This window comes from Embiotoca jacksoni, unplaced genomic scaffold, assembly GCF_022577435.1.
Source record: "Embiotoca jacksoni isolate LCO1_2020_lvr unplaced genomic scaffold, fEmbJac1.0.p SCAF_7, whole genome shotgun sequence".
Classification (NCBI taxonomy): domain Eukaryota; kingdom Metazoa; phylum Chordata; class Actinopteri; family Embiotocidae; genus Embiotoca; species Embiotoca jacksoni.
In genome coordinates, this window is record NW_027185425.1 from 2,572,857 (window position 1) to 2,592,140 (window position 19,284).

A 19,284-nucleotide genomic window follows, 5' to 3' on the forward strand; every position below is an offset into this window, starting at 1 on the left:
TGGGTTCACAAATAGTTTTCGAGGCCAAGTTTCTGACTTGTGAAGTCATAAGGTCTCATAGGTTCACACTCTCCTGGAAAACACTGGCCTTCACCTGCTTCACTGATGCAATAGAAAGACTTTGTTTAGACAGTGTGCTGTTTTGATGTATTTTTTCTATATTACTTATTTTCCATTGGGCAACTTCATACTTTTATCCAGTTTTATTGGGAAACATTGAACATTTTATCTGACTTTACTCAAAGGTTTTATCTATCAAATATGCGAGTTTATAATGTGTGTTTCATTGCTGTAGATTAAAGAGATCAGAATGTATTAGCATAATATAAATAAAGGCTGCTGTGTGGAGGGTTTGGAGTGGAAATGTTTTTTTTCTAGTTGTGTGCGAGTAACTTTTTTCATCCTGCTCTGTATTTGTTTTTCATTTTTAAATACCATGAACACCACAAACAAATTTCACTCGCAACAGTTTTTGTAGTGTTGCTTGAAGAACCTTTTCAGGCGTATCTATTCAAAGTTTAGTGGACAAATGGCAGAAAAACATCCACTGAGAGTCAAACAAATATTTTCGCGCTGGTCTTCTTGCCTTGTGTATTTTGTGAATTCCTCTGTGCCGCTGCTCGGCCACAAGGCTCCACGAGGTCACAGGGAGACACTGAGGACGGGGGGGGGGGAGGGAGGAGGAGGAGGGAGGCCTCGCCTGCCAGAGCAACAAGAGTGGCGGTGGGCCCATAAATCTGCCTGAGCTGCTTTGCGAGAGTTTGAGGGACAGTGTTTCACAGGGAGCGGTGAGGGGCTCCCTCCGCCCGGCCTGCACAGAGGAGCTGTTGTCAGGCACCGCCAGCACCTTCACCTCCTGCTTCTGTCCATCCACCCAAAACAGCAGCGAGCACAGTCCTGTGATCTCCACTTATAGAAGACGTATGGCTTCTCCGCCCTCTGTTAAACCTCGGGGTCAAATCTGCAGGGGCGCTTATGCAACCCAAACATCACAGACACCTGGCGGAGATGAAAGGCGGGCGGCTCATTTTTCACTCGTACTATTACCGGATATTTCCGTGCTGAAATGTGCCGTAATGCCAGCGAGAGACCTCTGCGCCGACAAAAACCTGGGGCCCTTTCTGCTCCTGTAATACACTAGGTGTGAGGCCACTAATACTGCTGCTGTGGTGGCGGTTGTCATGGCGACTTGAGCCCAGATGCCAGCGCAAATCTTCCCCTGGCCGCCGACTGTTTGACTTCTCCGCTGAGATTCAAAAGCCGGATTTTGGGCTATAATTCAAGCTGGCAAGGACGGTTTCGCGAGGGGCTCCCTAATTCTCTCATTTCTCCCAACGAGCTGCTTCAGGCTGGAGCAGAAAGCAGCTGAAGTGACATGCCACTGGAGATTGAAGACTAATGGGCTCGTTCAGTGCAGCCAAATGTTGTGCAAAGAGGATAAACAACCTTTTTGGCTTATTTCGGGCTGCTTTCTTCCAGCCGCTGATATAAACAGATGGGAAAAATGAGTTTTGTTTGTCGTAGGAAACAGGTGCTTGCGTGCACATAATCACATGGCATACACAGAAAAGAATAGCCCCCCACCCCCTCTGCCCACTCGTGGTTCAGAGAATGGGCTCCAGCTGGGAAGGGTGTATATTACACAAATGAGTGTTTTGAGCACCCTTTTACAGGAGGCATTCATCTGAGGATATGACTGTTCACAGGGGACAATGAGAGCCGATGGGATCCCTGTGATTGTGATAAATGAGCTGACACAAATTAGAGCATTCTGACGCGAGAGTCGACTAATTACAGGAGATTTCAGACCCTTTGCAGAGGTCGTGATGGCAGGCAGGCCCGCCGAAACCAGCCTCGGCACCCGGCAGACAGACGTGCGATGACAGTTTTGAGCACAGTAAGCGTGCACAGACGAGCCGTGAGCTCATAGAGGTGTGAGCTTGTGTGTTGGCTCGCCCCATCCGACTGGGTGTTTCTTCTCACCTCCATTAGATGCAGAGCTGAATGCACAGAGGAGATGTGTCAGCTGTCATCTGCACTGTCTTCGCTGAACTCAAGGTGAGCACTAAAACTAATCTGTAAAATAATGTAAATTAATATGTTTTATGTTCTGTCAGGACAGATAAATTGCATGTCAGTAAGTTGCGAAGCAGTAAGTTTTCATGTTGATAACAAGTATGCAGTTAAGTGAAACGTAAAGGGTCGGTACAGTAAAGAGTGTTCTGAGCCTCTAGTATATTAATTATTTTCCTTTATGGCAACTTTGTAATCCAGTTTTATTGGGAGATATTGTACATTTTATCAGACTTCACACAAAAAAAAAGAAATCTATTATATCTAGACATTATCTATCAAATGTGTGATCAGCTAATGAGATGTGATTGACAGCTGCACATAAAACAGATCAGGATATGAAGTAATTCAACGTGTAGAATTAATTTGAGAACTTTCCAGTTAATACTTTGTGTTTACAGTCAAACCAGGAAGTTGTAAGCAGAAGTTGTCATTTTGAAACTCTAAAACTCTAAAATCTCAATGTCTATCAATATTTTCTGATTCTGAAAAGCATATCTTGTGTGTTGCTGTGTGTCAGCCAAGTGTGCCATTGATGGTGCCCTTCAGGTAAAATGTTGTGTTCTTGAGTGTTGCCATTTTCTTCTGAGCAAACAGAATCATTTCCGTGCAGAACAAAATACTGCATAATCACACTTCCTTTGCACTCATGGTTTCACTATTTCTGAGAAATACATCCAGTACATTTTTTTTCCTCCTGAACTTCCTGATATGTAATCAGAGATATCATGTCAAAACAAGTAACTAACAATACAACTTGTATGTAAGCGGACCAGTATGATAAAAGAAAAATAATGCAGCTACTGTACAGATAAAAATGTTGGACAAATATAATCCTGGCAGAAAATGTTGGTCTCTTGATTAAAAATATTGTTAAATTTATTTTTATTTATTTTAGCTTTTGCATGAACTTTTTTTTTTTTTCCAAAACGACTTCTTTGTTAATAAGAAATGTTATTGTATCCAAGTTCATTTTATGGGGCTTAATTTTTTAAAATTTAAAGAATACTTCATTTGTTTTTATAATTCTTTTATAACGCAGGTCTTTTATCTTTTTTTTTTTTTTTAAATTGTACATATATTTGTTCTCATAACAAATTAAATGGTGAATTACTATACTTTAAAAAAAAATTATAATTTTCTGTTACGATTACATTCTTTTTTCGGAGGGAGCTTCAGTGATCTACGTATATATAGCTGATAGTGACGTCAGTTTTATAACGGAGCGGGCTGAGGGGGCGGACCCAGAACCTTCCTTTTGGCCAATCAGCGCGCTGCATGTAAATGAGGCGCCGACCGTCGGTGTGGTGTGCAGCAGTCCGGTGTAGCGGAGTAGAAAGCGGCGGTCCGGCCTCAGACAGATTTCCCTACGTGTTTCTCCGTGTACGAAGCTCCGGATGGCTGGTTAACCCCGCTGAAAACAACCCTCCAGTCCCGGCAACGTATTCAGATGTGTCGCTCTTTGTCGCGATAAAGCGGATATTTCTCACTTTTACTGGAGTCACAGAGAGAAGAAGAAAAAAAAAAAAAAAAAAAAAAAAAAGCTGCAAGATGAAATACAAAGTAAGTGAAAACGACGCAGGTTGGATCGGTACACTTTGTGTTGCTTGTGTTTTTAAACTGGAAAGTTACAACAGACAGGTTTCTGTCGAGAGGAGTCAACGTGGCTGCTTTGAGTATTCAAACGGCGGTAAATATAACTTCTTTAAATGAATGCATCCGGTTTTTATAATTTAATGAACTGGTTTTAAAAAAAATAAAAAAAAAAAAAAAAGGGGGGAAACTGCCCTTTGGATATGCTGTCAGGTTTTCTTGTCAGATCTTTCTGTCTGAAATGTGTGTAAACGTGCTACAGACTAGAAGACTGTTTGTGTGTATCATCTCATGTCTGTAGGCTACGTTTTCAATCACAGGGGCGTAAAGAGAGTGAATATGCAACCAACTTTGTGCCCTCGTGCAGCCTCCTCCTCCCCTTTTTAAAAAGCAGAAATGGATTCAGGGCCCCAACTAACACTTATTTTCGTTATCAATTAATCTGCAGATTATTTTCTCAAAACGTCAAGTAATTATTTTGTCTGTTTATGACAAAGAAAAGCTATACATCTCCACATAGCTGCAACTAGCAGATATTTGGCATTATTTCATTTGAAAATCAGTTGCTGATTAATTTTCTGCCCATTGAGTGTAGTTAATTGGATAATTGTTGCAACTGCTTCTTCCATTGTTGTTCCTGCTGCTGACAAAGACTGTTAAGATCTCGTTAAAGCATTTCACTTGAGAGTCAAATTACCACGTAGCAAGCATGAATAACACATTTATTATTGCTTTGCTCTGTCGTCATTCTTGCTGCTCAGTCTGAGGCCTTCGCTTTGTTTGGATGGCGTTTGATTTAGCAGGGATTCAGGACAGGAGATGGGGATGAAGTCACATTTCTAAAGATGTAAACACCTTGAAGATGAACATGCTGCACTAACACTTCAAGTGACTTCTGAATTTTTCCGTAGTAAATCTGCGTTTCATCCAGGGTCATATCTCCATTTAATGTGTGATGTTTTTAGCTTGTTTAGTTTTTTGTATATTTTGTGCCGCTGCGTCATGTTTTTTTGGGGGGGAGGGGAGAGGGGGGGTCATGTTACGAGTAATTAATGGATTAACTTGACTAATTATTTAGAAACTAGTCCTGTTATTACAACGTAACGCAGCTACAGGTCTTAAAGGGAAAGCCACCTCAGCGTTACCTCACTAACATCAGTCACGCCTGGAGTTCTCAGATTGCTCTAAACTCAGCACGTAGCCAATCAGAGGCTCTGTTTTTATCAGTCCCTGCTAATCGCTGGCCTTTATTTGGTGATGGACGTTGCAGCTTGGCCGTCGGCTTCATCGGGTACACCGGAAGCTTTCTTATTCACTTTGGATGCGAATGAACTTGAGCACTGTCACGTCCCTGCCTCATTTCTTTTTTTTTCTTCGCCGTTTGCCCGGTCTGAAGTCTTCCTCACGGCAGGGCTTGGTTGTGGCTGGAGGGCGTGCGCGATGCACGTCTGCGTCATGCTCACTGACTCATTGTCCAGCGAAGTACACAGTTCACCGAGAGGAGGGAGACGGGGATGGTTCGGGCGTGAGGCCAGTGAGCGTAGCAGGGATTTTTCAGAAGGAAACAACTTTGAGGAGATCTCCATGGTTACTGTACTCACCCTAAACAATGAGATTGACGGGCGGATGCTGCTAAATGCGATCAACAGCAGCGTCTTCGGGCCGTTATCTGCCCTGCAGGGAGGAGATCTACGCGGTATGAACTCTCTGACATCTACCCTCCTTTGTTCAGATAAAGCCAGTGCTCTTTGCTTCTAATAAACATATCTACATTATGCAACACTGCCAGACGAAAGGAGGGAGGCGGGGAGACGGGAAGGAAGGCGGGAAGCCGTCGGACGTTGCACATTTCACGTCACCGCCGTGGTTATCGAGTTTCAGCCGCCTGAGATCCTGTTAAATAGTGCCAAAGTTTTACTGCGTCCCCCGTCACATCTCGATCAGCTATTTACAGCTATTCTTAACACTCCTCTCCTCGCGGAGAGGTAATGTTTCAACAGAAGCTTAACGAGGTCGCCCTGAAGCGGGCGGCCCCGGTCACGTGACCCGAGCTGGGGGCGGGGGGGCGCTGAACTCACGTCCGCCACTGCGAGAGAGAAGGTTTCCGGCAGGTGTTCAGGTGTGAAGGGAAGGCTTGTCTTCCATAGGTCACCTAATGCGTTTAATCCCCTCCGATGGGGCCGCACACAGGCGCATCTCTTCCAGGAGAGACGGGGACAAAGACAGAAAGACGAGAGACTTGAGGTAGTGTCGCGGAATAGTTTGGGGGGGGGGGGGGGGGGGGGAATTTTCTTATTTGCTACCTGGCTTGGAGTTGGGTGAGAAAATTGACACCGCTGTCATATTTACTCGATAAAGTTAGCTTAGCTTAGCATTAAGGGTGGGAACTTGGGGATACAGCAAGCCTGGCTTTGTGATGAGATGACAAAAATATACCTCTCGGCGCCTCTGACGTGCATTGATTGTGGGCTCTGTTTTTGTACACATTAAACAAATGTGTTCAATATTGAACCTCGGAAAGGCTACCGAGTGGATTTTGTTAAGTCTAAGCCTTGTTGTTTCCCTGTTTCAAGCGTTTATGCGAAGCTAAGCGGCTGTAGCTTCATATTTAACACATATGGTTGTGGTACTAAATCTTCTCATCTAGCTCTTCACCAGAAAGCTATTACGTGTATTTCTCAAACTGTTTCTTTAAAGTTTTGCGACACAACTTTTCAATAATAAAAAAAACCTCAAAAAAACACACAACCTTTTAACTCATTCCTTTGTGTCTGATGTAACTGTTGCAGAAATAGCTTCGCAGCCCCAGTGAAGAGCGATTAGGTGAACCCAAACTCCAGCCAAAATGTGCGTGTTTTCCTCAGTGTTTCTGTTTTATGGGTTCAGGTTCCAGGCACTGGGCCAACAGCGAAGGGAGCTGGAGGAGAGCGCCGCAGACATTGTTCTGGGGAGTGGGGAGGAGGAGGAGGATCCGTGATGCTGAAAGGGCCTTGCAGAAAATGAAAGAGAGAGGAAGTTGCGGGGGGAACCAGAGGGCAAACAGAGTTGGATGTATTGTAGGGGGGGAGGTGGAGGAGGTGGGGGGAAGGAGGTTGGGAGGTCGAGGAGCGCCCCCGTGAGAATGAGAGCATTCCAGGCGTTGTCGTGCATGGGAAGGTTGTTCAAAAGATGCACATGATTGTTTCAAGGTGCCCTTTTCATTTTTAACGAGTCTTGCAAAAACGAAGTCCTTTCTTCCAGGCTTGTTTGGTTGTTGCATTGTGTAGAAGGAGCACTTCCAGAAAGAGCCAGGCGTTCTCCTGAAAGACGTTTGTTCAGAGGAAACCGGTGCCCTTTTCAAGCAAACCCTGCAACATTTCAGCGGAGGAACGGCCTTTTTTTTCCCCCTGTTGATTTTTTTCCAAACCAGACTTTCTAAACTCAACACAGACTGTTTATTATTCTTCTGCCTGCTAAAAAAAAAATAATAAAAAAGTCATGGCATTATCCCGCTGTGACAGCGTGCTGTTTTCAGTACCTTTATGTGCAGAGTTTCCTGTCCCTTTGCCCCGACTTTGCTCCTGTGCAAGACTGTCAGAGAGCGTGAAGAGATTCTTCCCCCCCCTCCCATGCGACAATGAATAGCGCTCCCGCTGCGCCCTCGCACCGTGAGCCAGACATTAACATTTGAAAACGGTCAGCGGGGAGACGCGCCACAGTTCATTTCAACCGGAGAGAGAGAGACAGAGAGAGTCCAACGTCAGCAGCAATGCACATAATCATTTCCATGTCCGACGTTGAGCGGAAATCATCCCCCCCCCCGCCCCACCTTCCTTCCTTCCTCTGAGGAATGCCAACTATTCTGCAGGGTCATCTCTCAGGACGCAGTTCGGTTCGACCCTCAGTGGCAGATGAGAGGAACTCTGACAGCCAAGAAGTAAAGTGTTTAACACCTGTGCGCTGACCTGTTTGTGTTCGGAGGACTGTCAGTTGGGCACACAGCAAACTAAGAGTGACACGAAGGTGCCGCCTCTCAAACTGGAGATTTTGTCACTTTTCTTTGTCATATGTGAGACTACACTGACTAGACTCAGGTTTTGGACAGTTGTTCGGGCAAAACATGGAGTTTGAAGACGCAACCTTCATCATTTTTGTGTTATTTTCTGTTAAACGGGAAAAAGATTGGATTTAGTTGAGTTGTTAATGATTTCTAAACTACCTCACATGTTCTTACACTGTTACTTTTCTATTTCCATACAACGGTTGAACGTAAGCCTTTATTCTCTTGTTTTCTGCTATAGTTTGTTATTTTGGAGCAGCTCTCAAGAGAGCAGGTGCATTCGCCTGTACGTCATTTGTAGAGATGCAGAGGCTTCTGTTGGTGGAGAAATTGGCATCTGGTCCCTTTTTTTTTTCAATGCGGGATCGTTGCATGTTGATCTAAAGTTACCAAAAAATAAAAAGACAGAGGCCTTAACAGTCTGAAGTTTACAGTTAATATTTTAGACTTTCGCCATTTAACTCTTTTGTTGACAAATCAATTCATAAAAAAGCTTTTGGACTTTTTGGTTTCAATTCTTCAAGTGGCTAAATTTACAGCTTTCTCCACTTTATATTAATATATAAAGTAGAAGATCTTTAAGTTTTGGACGAGACTTTTGCGTGCACCATTGCAGGTCCTGGGGGGCGTTTTCATGGGGTTTTAACACCGAATGATCGATCAGCTAATCAAAAGCCATCACCAAAGCATCAGTTATTTCCAAATTAAAAGCACTAAAGTGTTGAAAACAGTGATTCTTTCCTCCATCAACCCTCATGTTTCAAAAGGGGGAAGATGGCGGCCTCGGTTCTATGGCTTTGTGCGTCTGTGGGATCTTTGCGCGGCGTGAAATCGGTGGGACACGGCGCTGAATCTCCATCTCATTGGTTATTCCTATATGTAAAACCATTCAATGTGCCCCTGCAGAGATACCACGAAACTTATTTTGCATCTCGGCTATTGCCCCCTGGAGGGATTATCGCCCGTCTCCGGGGGTAACCGCGATGCACTCACGTACCCTCGTTTGGCATCGACACCGGGCTTGGAAATAATCCACGTCTCTCTTTTGGCAAATGTGAGCGCTCGTTGGCCGGATGCGCCATGAATACCATCCATATTGGTGTTTATTTGCATCGCTGGTACTCTTTGGACCCCGGTAGGTGCAGTAAATTCAGGTCAGAGGTCAGCGTCAAGTCTGACAGACGTTCAGCAGTGTTGACGCCTCAAAAATTAAGGACAGTGTTACCTCCTTCCGTCTCGCACCATTCACGCGGTCCTGGAATGACTTGGCAGAATATGAGAGGCAAAGTTGCACAACGTGTTTCCCCAGCAGCTCGTCTAGTTCACAGAATTCAATACACTTTTGAGAGAATATCTCCAGTGTGGCTTTCAGGTCTAATTATAGGTTCGACTTGGGGACCGCAGTGAAGCAGCCCAAGATGTGAACTGATAAGACGCGGCTGGTTGTAGCCAGGATCTCTCCGGGTGCTGCGGCAGGCAGGAAGTGCTGCAGGCTAAGGAGTGGGACGGAAACAGGAGGGCGTCATGTCAGGTCGCCTTGTAGTTTATGTGACAGTAGAAAAACACAAAACGGCTGTGATGAATGGGCAGAGAGAGGAGGAGCGGCGGGAGGACAGTCATTTTCACCACGAAGTTACCCAAATCACATCACTTCCTGGGACTTAATCAAAAGGCTGACGGTGTTGCAGTCGTGTCCTGCCCAATGCCGTATTTCATCATGATTTTTTTTTTTTTTTTACTTCTGCAATTTTCCTAATCAAAGTCCACGGAAACATTGCCTTTTGTTGAAACTTAAGTTTCAACGATACTTGTTTTAAAGCCATACTTACGGGAATATAAACAGAACGATGTTAAACTTGCATCGGGTGATATTTTCTTATTTTTGCCTGAAACAGTTTGTGGTAGAAACCGTTCCGCCAATGAGGGTAAACCAAAACAGTATTTAGCTTTACAACTAAAGCAGCGACCTAAACGACGCCAACCGCGCCGCGGAGTTGGGTTTATTCTCTGTGGGATGAGCATTACTTTATAAGTACACTTCCTGTAGTTAAGGCCTGATTGTATACCAGTAATAAAAACGTGAGGTGAGCGAGCCAGAATACCCAAAATGGAGGAAGCTATTTTAGCATATTAGCTATGTTGCAATCATACAGAAAATCCCGCAGAAATAGCTCGGCACAGAGAAAGTAGAAAGATATTCGGAGCTATTTTCACCGACGAGCGGTGCCAGCATGTTATCATTTAGTTCTGTAGTGGCAGCAGTTCAACAACTAGCGCTGCAAGCTTCTGAAACTTCCTGAGTGACATATTTCATGTTCCCCTTTCGTACTTTCGGTATAATCCCGGCTTTTATATGAAAATACTGATTATTGATCTTAAAATTTACTATTATTGATCTTAAAATTGATATCCACCCACGGCAGAGGAGTACAATTTGGGAAACTCCACGATTGTGACATATTTCTCTGACTAAACAATTATCTCCCCTCTCAGACTGCGGTGTCTCAAGCACCTGTGGTTTGTTGGAGCGTGCAGGGTGGTGAGACGCAACATGGCACATCGTTTCCTGTTGAAGAGGCAGTTGCCATGCCGTTGCTGTTTAGGTGTTTGAGGATGTGGAAATTTCCTCGCAGCTCCTGTCTCACAAATAAGAAAAGGGAAAAGGCGTGGGGCGGGTGTCATATTTAGACCAGGGATATATTTGTATTTTTGTTACATAGAGCTTTTACTATGTGCAGAAATATTGACAATTAAAAAAAACAATTAGTCATTAAGCAACACAATCAAACAAACAAACTGATTTCTGTTCTGACTTTGATCGGTCAAAACTCTCTCCGTGCCACCGTAACTGTGTCGTAACCAAGCGTTGATTTACGTCTGCTTGCGTAAGATATCAATCAATCACCGTGTGGTCGCCGGGCACGTGTTGGGTCGCATTTCCCCGGTGTGCTGGATCTTTTTCCACACAAAGTTTTCACCAAGGCTGCTGTGTAATTATGTTAATACACGGCCACTGGCACGGCTTATGGAGAGGCTGTAATCAGAGGGTCAACCTTCCTGAAAACTGTCCAAATGAAGAAATTACCATGTACTGTGAGCTCTGAACCGCTTCCCATGAGCCCTTCCTACCCAGAACCCTTCACACGGCCCATTTATTTGAACTGGCTCTCACCCGCAGCAGGCCGCACTCGGAGGAACGGCTCGTAAAAGTCATCAGGTCCTCATTACCGTCATTACTATAATTATTTTCTATATTTAACCATGTGAAACGAGGCCAAATGAGTGTGTATGAGCCTCCCCAGGACACGTGTTGCAGTGGTACGGCCCAAATTGTCACACCGATGTTCTCACAGTCGGCGCGTACCACTTTCTTTTTGGGAGCAGGTTGTGTTTGTTTGGGCTGAAAACATCCCATCTCTTTGAAAGCGGCTGCGCTGCCGTTGCCGTGGGGATGCGGGTTTCGTCGATGTGGTGCGGTTGTGTTTTTGGCCGTGGCAAGCAGGGCAATTTGAGTATTTTTGAGCTTGTTTAGCCAAAAGCCACCTTCATTATTATCAGATTGATGTGCACCCGAGAGAGGCAGAGCCAAAACCACCCACAGAGCTCTTACCGAAAGCAAAGGTGGGGCCCTTTTCAGCAAGTGGTGGAGTTACGTAAGGGCGTCTTTTATTTCTGGAAAAGGTCAGCGCAGGCTCGCCACGCAAATGAGACGACGCTTATACTGTTTGTGTTCTGGCGAGACGGTTGGTGGAAAAAAGAGAAGAAAAAAAAGGGGCCTTGTTGATGTCGAGGTGTGCGAGTCGGACAGAAATCGAGCTGTCCAGATTTGCACATGGAGCTCCATCCAGTCTTACTTTCCAATGATAAAAACATTCAAGGCCGTGAGAGCTTTTCTGAAGCCAGATGTTACAGAGGGCAGTCTGGGACCTGGGAGTCCCCCCCAGCCAAAAACAAAACAAAACCGTGTGGGAGTTTCCTATCTCCTGTATGCAGTGTGAATTTGGCATTTTGACTTAGTTTTAGTCACTAGAGGAACATTTCTGATAGATTTAGTGAAGTATGTGTCATGTCTGGTTGTAATTGGTGACATATTTGGCTCATTTTTAGCGTTGTAAATATTTATATTGTGCAGTTGTCGTGCATGAGCAGCCACCTGTTCTCTCTCACTTATTCGGAGGATGAGTCACTCACTACTTCACTCAAATGCTGTTTACAGCCTGTGTTTAGGTTGAGAAGAGACGCTACATCATTGGATAACATGAATACAATGATATTAATTTAGCTCACAACTGGGGGAGGATTTAGATCGCGACATCATGACTCATTCCTTCTGGCAACAACACAAAGATATCGGGCTGAAAGTAGCGTTAACGTCACCTGGTAATGTTCTGTTACGCTTACCGTCAGATGTTCAGCTGCAGCTTCTTCTTTTTGTAATTTGTAGATGAATCGTATTATTAAATCCCCTGAGCATGAGATAACATCACAAACAGACTCATAATGTTACTGAAAGCAGGTGCTTTTTATTAACGGGTGCTTCTGATTAAGGGTTATTTGAAGCGGTGGGGGAACTTTCAACAATAAGCAGCTGCAGTTTGACGCCACAGATGCTGAATAAGACTTTGCATTAAAACATTAGTTAATTTGTCCATTTATCCTTTGAATACTTTCTTGGATAAAGGAACAAAACTTCTGTACTTTAAGTGCCTGGGACTACGAGGTTACCCCATCCGTTGTAGACTGTAAAATTAAATTTGCAACAGAGGTTTTCTGTTTCCTAAACAAGCTGTGGAATTTCTTTTAATAGATTAGATTGGACGCCTTGAGATACTGCTGATATAGTTTATAGTTTTTATTTGTTGAGAAGAGTGGAAAACATTTCAGCATCGTTGTCATCTTGAAATATGACTTTTTATTTAGTTTTATTCATGAAAAATAGGTCATCCAGGAATATTTATCGTCACAGTTTTTGTTGCCAAAGTTAACACTGCTTTTATGTCAAAAACATAATTAAAGCTCTTCCTAACCTGTTTTTTTTTTTTTTATATATATATATAAGCTTAATATTTACATAACGAGCAGCATATTAAATCATAATATTTTTCTCAGCTCCTTGAAGGAGCAGGTAAAAGAATTTTATTTCAATATTTTCATATCAATTCCAAAATGCCAAAACCAGATTTTTGTGACATCATCCCGAAAGAAAAAGTGGAAGTAACTGCAAGTTCAAACTGCAGCAGCCGGACGAATGTAAGAAATAAAGAGAGAATACAAATCTGAACCTGAGACAGAATACTCTCACCGAGGAAGAGATTCAAAATCTCCACCTGAAACATCGCACCAGTTAAAAGATCTGGCAAATAGCAAATATAGCAATACAATGAAACCCAGCATGTACGCCTCTGATAGCACGTCGTTTCATTGAGGTCTGTGGTCAGAACCGGAAACAGCTCGTATTTACATCCGCGAGCAGCAGAGTGCCTCTCGTCTCGCTCGCTCTGAATAAATCACTTCCTGGAAGCTCGTGCTCAACTGAGAACAAAGCGCTGGGGGGGGGGGGCACGGCCGACACGCGCCTGTTTACAGGAGGATCGATGGCAAAGTGATGTGACCGACCGGTGTTCACGCCGAAGGTCTGACGCCCGGCCTAATGCTCAGTTTCACCTGAAGCAAAGTCTTCTCCCACTGCGTCGCCTCAGAACGATCTGTGGCGCAAACAAGCTGTTTGCTCAGCGTGATTGAAGGCCATTTTCAGTGTTTCACATGAACCCTTCAGATTTAAATCTGCTCGCGCTGCATCAAACTTGGCGCTATAAAAGCAATCGCTATTTATCCATTTATATCGTCTGCATGTTTGCGTACCCGCAAGGTCATCAAATGAAAGCTGAACCGCTGTGAGAAATGACTGCTAAGTGTGTGAAAATGTTTCCTTTTGCGATCGTTGCGGTCCTCAGACTCACCACAACACAAGATATTATGCGTGGTTTTTTTTTTGGTTTTTTTGTGTGTGTGCAAACTCCAGCTGATATCAGACTTCTGCAGAAGTCCAGTCTCAGCGGAGCAATTTGTTCACTGGCTGCAGATGATGAATACAGCAGTGCAAAATGCAAATAGTCTTATCGAGGTAATGCTAATCAGCCGCCTTGATTTATTGTATTGTTATTGCTTCTGTAATTAGCACTTAATAATAACTCTTGTGTTTTGTTCACGTTGCCTTCACTTCCTCATCAGCTGCTACATGAGTAAGAATTATAGTAATGATTGTCAAATCTATATTTTTTTTCTGATTTTTAGACCCTATTAAAGTAAAAAAAAAAAAATACTGAGGTGATAAATTCTAGCATTTCCACAAAGCGGACAAAAAAAGAAATCACCAAAAAACACTGAAATAATGACATATTTTAGGTGTAACACTGACATTATTTCAGACTGAAAAAAAAAAAAATCCATCTATTTACTTTAAAATGTTCTTCTCAAACTAAATTCAGATGTTTTCACAGGAAAAAGACGCTTGATTTACATATAAACCAGTTACCATTGTATCTGAAGCTCTGCATTATAAAACTGATCATTAACTTTGAAGCGTAAATCATCACATTGATGAAATCTCACAACTGCTCATCCTAAAATGTGCAAGGTGGAACTGGGAGCATTTATGAGGCGGGAAATTTTAAAATTTGCACAGTTCAGAGTTTGAATCCAACTTCAAATAATTAAACTGGATCAGTTCAAAAAGAATTGACGTGAAATTAAAGACAAAAACACGTATTAAAGTCAGATAATACATTTTCAGAGTATTTAAAAAAGCAGCACAACTAACTAATTATTGTTTAATGTTGGATTAAGACAATTATTTATTTAATTATGGTCTGTAAAATGTAAAAAAAAAATACCCATCAGCCTTCCAGCTTTCCACATGGCGTCTTCAAATTCCTCCACGAATTTAACTTTAATTTTCACTTTAATATCATAAAAAAACTACTAAAATCAGTAAATAAAACAATTTATGTTTTATAAAAATATCTGCAACTCTGACATAAATAAAACATGGACCTATTCCAACTGTAATCGGAGCGGCAGCAGTAATCACAGTAATCAGCATTTAGTTTCCTCACGGATGACTCTGCCAGCCCTGATCAAATTATTGGAGTGAGCAAACATCCAGATCCGCTCCCATCGGGCAGCGTTGACCTCCGGGGGTCACGATCGAACTCGCTGCAGCTCGTTGTTGGTGGCGGTGGGCGATTGGGAGGGTGTAATTGTGCGATGGGTGTTGCTGGGTAATGGCCCCGACAGTGTACTCAGACAATAGCCAGGGAGGCCCGGCCCGCAGAGACAGATAACGATGTTACCGGTGGAGGGTTTCACATGGGAACTGCATGAATCAGGCCGGTAGGAAAGAGAAAGGCCCCGGCAGGATCAAGAACGCCTCAAAGCAGCAGCAGCAGCCACAAAGTGGGCTTCCTGATTCCCACACTGAGCTGCTGACAGCCCCGACCAAAAACAAAAAAAAAAGAAGCAAGGGAGAGATAAGTCAAACTGACGGACTTTCCTGCGAGCAGCTGCTCTCGGATGCTCGCTCACAGTTTCTTGTCTCTGTTGAATATTTGTTTCGTCCACATGTGCATGTCGTGTGTAGTCCGATTAGAAATCCAATTTTATTCTCTGCTCAGCTCATTTCATCTGATGCGATGATACGGATTTAATCGAGCTCACTACGCAGAAAGATTAGAGATGATGAAGATTTAAAGGCAGCAGCAGCAGCGTGGCTTCAACCCCGCTGCCCCGAAGTTCCTCCTCATCCTTATAACATATTTCTATGTTATTGCTTAAGAAGAGGAAATAGCTGTGAACAAAGAAGAGGTGTCTGACTCTCTTTACAACGCCTGTCTGACTCACAGAGGGTGTTTAAATCCTTTACTGCGTCAGCAATTTTTTTAAATGAAGTGTATTTTTTTATTCTTTTGACTCATGACCTTATGTCTGCTTAATATTTTGAGCATTTATTTTATGGATGATCAACTATGACAAAAGTTCCTTACAGGGCATCGGCACAGTCTCTCACCTCATGTTAAATTGTTTTTGTTTTGTTTGTGAGGTAAATCGAGGATTCGGACTGTTTCACGTTCAAGTCAGGAAGCACAACCTCTTTAAGGTAGCGCAGTTTAAAAGAAGTTTAAAAGTACAAACATCAGAGGGTGCAGCAGGATTTTGTGCTGGGATATATCTAACGTTAAGGTGCCCTTGAGCAAGGCGCTTAATCCCTAATTGTGTTTATGGAGCTTGTATGGCTGAAAGTACAGGACTGTTGTGGAGTCGGGCAGCTCCCGGGAGTTAAAGTTGCGAGCATCCCGCAGTTGAAAAGGAGTATTCATGCTCAGTTAACTCCTTCCCTGGTTGAATAAAGGCTAAAGGAAAGAGACTGATGTATTTACTGAGGCAATTAGTCTTAAATGCCTCTCTCAGACACAGAAGCGGCACGCTCCAGGGCTTTTCCTATCTCCAAAATCTGTGGTTTTGAGTCATTATCCCTCAGCCCTCACTGGACCTTTTAGATAAATGTGCCCTGAAGCAGGCGGCAAGCTGAGAAAATCCCATCAAGTTCAGATTTGGTTTGAAAGACATCTGGTGCGGAGCTGCAGGCTAATGGCAACCCTGCACGAAGTTCAGCAGCGTGTCATTCAGCAGGGCATTTAAAACCTGGCATCACAAATGGTGGTAAACTGAAGTGTTATATAAAAAAAAAAAAAAAAATGGAGTAGTTGGACCTTTTGGCAAATAATCTTATTCAGAAAACACGCACGCCTACTTTCATGTCTACGCTGTGCCGTAAATACGATGCCGGCAGCCAGTTAGCTTAGCTTAGCTTAGCACAAAGACTGGAAACAGGGGACACATTTAGCCTCATTCTGTACAAAGGTAGTAAAATCTGCCTCTGAAGCTCGTGGCATATTTGTCTGATATATAAAAATAATAATAAGTAATATAAAAATTACAAAGTGTGGTTTTACTGACAGTTAATGTGGCGGATGATTTTTGGTCAGGCGCAGTGATCTGCAAATATCTCCCCCTAAAAACACGACGTCTAGTTTTATATACGGATTAAACGAGCACGATATGAACTGTTCACTGGGGAAGATAAATCGTGTTGCGTTGTTTCCAGTCATTATGCCAAGCAAAGCTAACCTGCTGTATTTACCAGAGAGATATGACAGAGCTATCAATCCTCTCATCTACAAGCCACAAGCCATTTTCCAAAATATAAAATATCCCCTTTTTTTTTTTTTTGGCACTTTCTCAAACCTGACAAACAGCACGTGGCAGAACCCGCTTGTTGTGTTATAATGAACCATAAAGAAGTGCATTTAAAGACAGACTGACCTTCCTCTCCGCAGAACCTGATGGCCAAAGCGTTGTACGACAATGTGCCGGAGTCCCCCGAGGAGCTGGCTTTCCGGAAAGGTGACATCCTCACCGTCATCGAGCAGAACACGGGCGGCCTGGAGGGCTGGTGGCTCTGCTCCCTGCACGGGCGCCAAGGCATCGCCCCCGGCAACCGCCTCAAGCTGCTGATCGGACCCATGTTCGAGGCTCAGTCGTCGCCCGCCGCCGGCGCCCAGTCTCCTCCTCAGAGCTATCAGCAGAAGGCCGGCTCCGGGGCTCAGGGCATCTACCAGGTGCCGCCGTCCCTGCAGAGTCCGCAGCAGCAGAGCATCTACCAGGTTCCTCCGGCGCAGGACATCTACCAGGTTCCTCCGGCGCAGGACATCTACCAGGTCCCGCCGAGGAGTACCCTCGCTGTGGAAAACACACCAACCAAGGTGAGACTCTTCATCCGAAGCTAAAACTAATGACTATTTTCATTATCAGTTACTCTGCCGGTTCATTTCTTGATTAATTCAGTCCAGGGCTGAGAAACCATTCACCACAGAGAGCCAACAATTTGCAGGTTTTCATTTCAACCACAGGCTGGATCAGCTGATCCATGATTTCACGGATCAGCGCTCCTTAAAGTAGAGGGGAGGAACTCATCATTAAATCCACCTGCTGAGGTGACTGGTGGGAAGGAGCACCTGTGGACTGTTGGCTCTCTGTGGGAGAGAAGACACCCTATTCTTAGTTAAGTCAATAAAATGTTTAAAAAAAAAAAAAAAAAAAAAAAAAAAAAGAACTGCTGATGTATGACATTTTAAAATTGCTGGTTTTGTTTGAAACCTAAAATTATTCAGTTTACAATGACATAAAAACGGGAAAAAAATAAGTACAACCTCACATTTAAAGAGGCAGGAAGAAGCAACTGTTTTCTATTTGATAAATAACATTACATTTTGTCAAATTGTTTTGTCTTTCATCCCGATTCGATTTTGAGACATTCGCTTTCGTTGTAAAGTAAAGGGGCCGCTAAAGGTCTGAGTAGGCATGATTTCTGCAGAAATATTTATCAGTAGCGGTAGAGAGGGCGGTGGAGGCACAGATAAATATAAAAATAAAGAAATCGAGTGGGTTTAGAGAAAGAAAATGGAGACTGCTCTGTTCCCTGACCTTGGGAGATGGATCTTTTGGGATCACCAGCGGATTTAAAACCTAACATCAGCCCTGGTGGGTGTGGCCTCGAGCTGGCCTCGAGTGCGGGTATTAGGTGCGATAGGACGCGGCGTTTACGCGGTGACCTGTTATCCCCCGCCAGCCCGACACGGCTCTCATCGGCCTTGATTGCGCAAACACACAGAGGGCAGAAAAGGTCTGAGGGATTGCACGTCTGCCATGTGAACTGTGGACAGGGTGTGCCGGGCCCGGCGCTCGCCACAGAGCAGGGTAGTGTTTTTAATGCTGGGCTCCCATTTGGCTTTTTCTCGTGTACTGGCACGCTGTGCGAAGCGGAGCCGGTCGAAGCCGGTCGAAGCCACAGAGAGGCGGCGAATATGGGGAAAAACTTATGGAAAAGCAAACAGCACAGAGATGGAGGGGTTTTTTTTTTCAGATTTTGGTGGAGTCCTGCTGCCTCAAAAGTTTTTATTTTTTTATTTTCTGCATTTAAATACCGTACATACGGTCACTGGAAAAAGCACTTGGCTTGGTCATTTACAGTATAGCTATATATACAATCCTCCAACCAGCATGTCCATCATGTGTATTTGTTGTTTTATTGACTAGATGGTATATCATTTAAATCATAAATCTCAAGACTGCGCTAGAAAGTAAACATCATACCACATGGATCAGTTTCCTCATGAGTCTCACATTTGTTAATGCACATGCAGAGGAGTTATCTGGTCATATCTGTCCTCAGTGTGCAGTCACAATGACATACGCAAAGACTCAGATTTATAGAAAGTCGGCATCATGTAAACAGATTAAAAAAAAAATTTTCCTCGACCAAAATGTAACCACTTGTGTGCGCATTAGTGCGGATTTTGCTTTTTTAAAAAAAATACTTTCCTACCCTAAAAAGACAAATAACTAAACATCCTCCTTACAAGCTAAAAGTTGAATTCATCATCATTGAAAACACATATTTACTCAATTTAATACACTGCGTTTTTTTTTTTAGTAATAATAGCTTTCCATGTGTCTCTTAT

The 19,284-nt window shown here is 43.5% G+C and overlaps 1 protein-coding gene across 1 annotated transcript in view; it reads left to right on the plus strand.

Moving 5' to 3' along the window:
- The first annotated feature begins 3,368 nt into the window (after positions 1-3,368).
- The window catches only part of nedd9 (neural precursor cell expressed, developmentally down-regulated 9), a 31,909-nt gene continuing 15,993 nt past the window's right edge, over positions 3,369-19,284 (plus strand). Inside the window, exons 1-2 of the mRNA XM_069176199.1 lie at positions 3,369-3,636; positions 17,101-17,526. Coding sequence (XP_069032300.1) covers positions 3,625-3,636; positions 17,101-17,526 — 438 coding nt within the window. The 5' untranslated portion in view covers positions 3,369-3,624. The remainder of the gene's footprint in view (positions 3,637-17,100; positions 17,527-19,284) is intronic.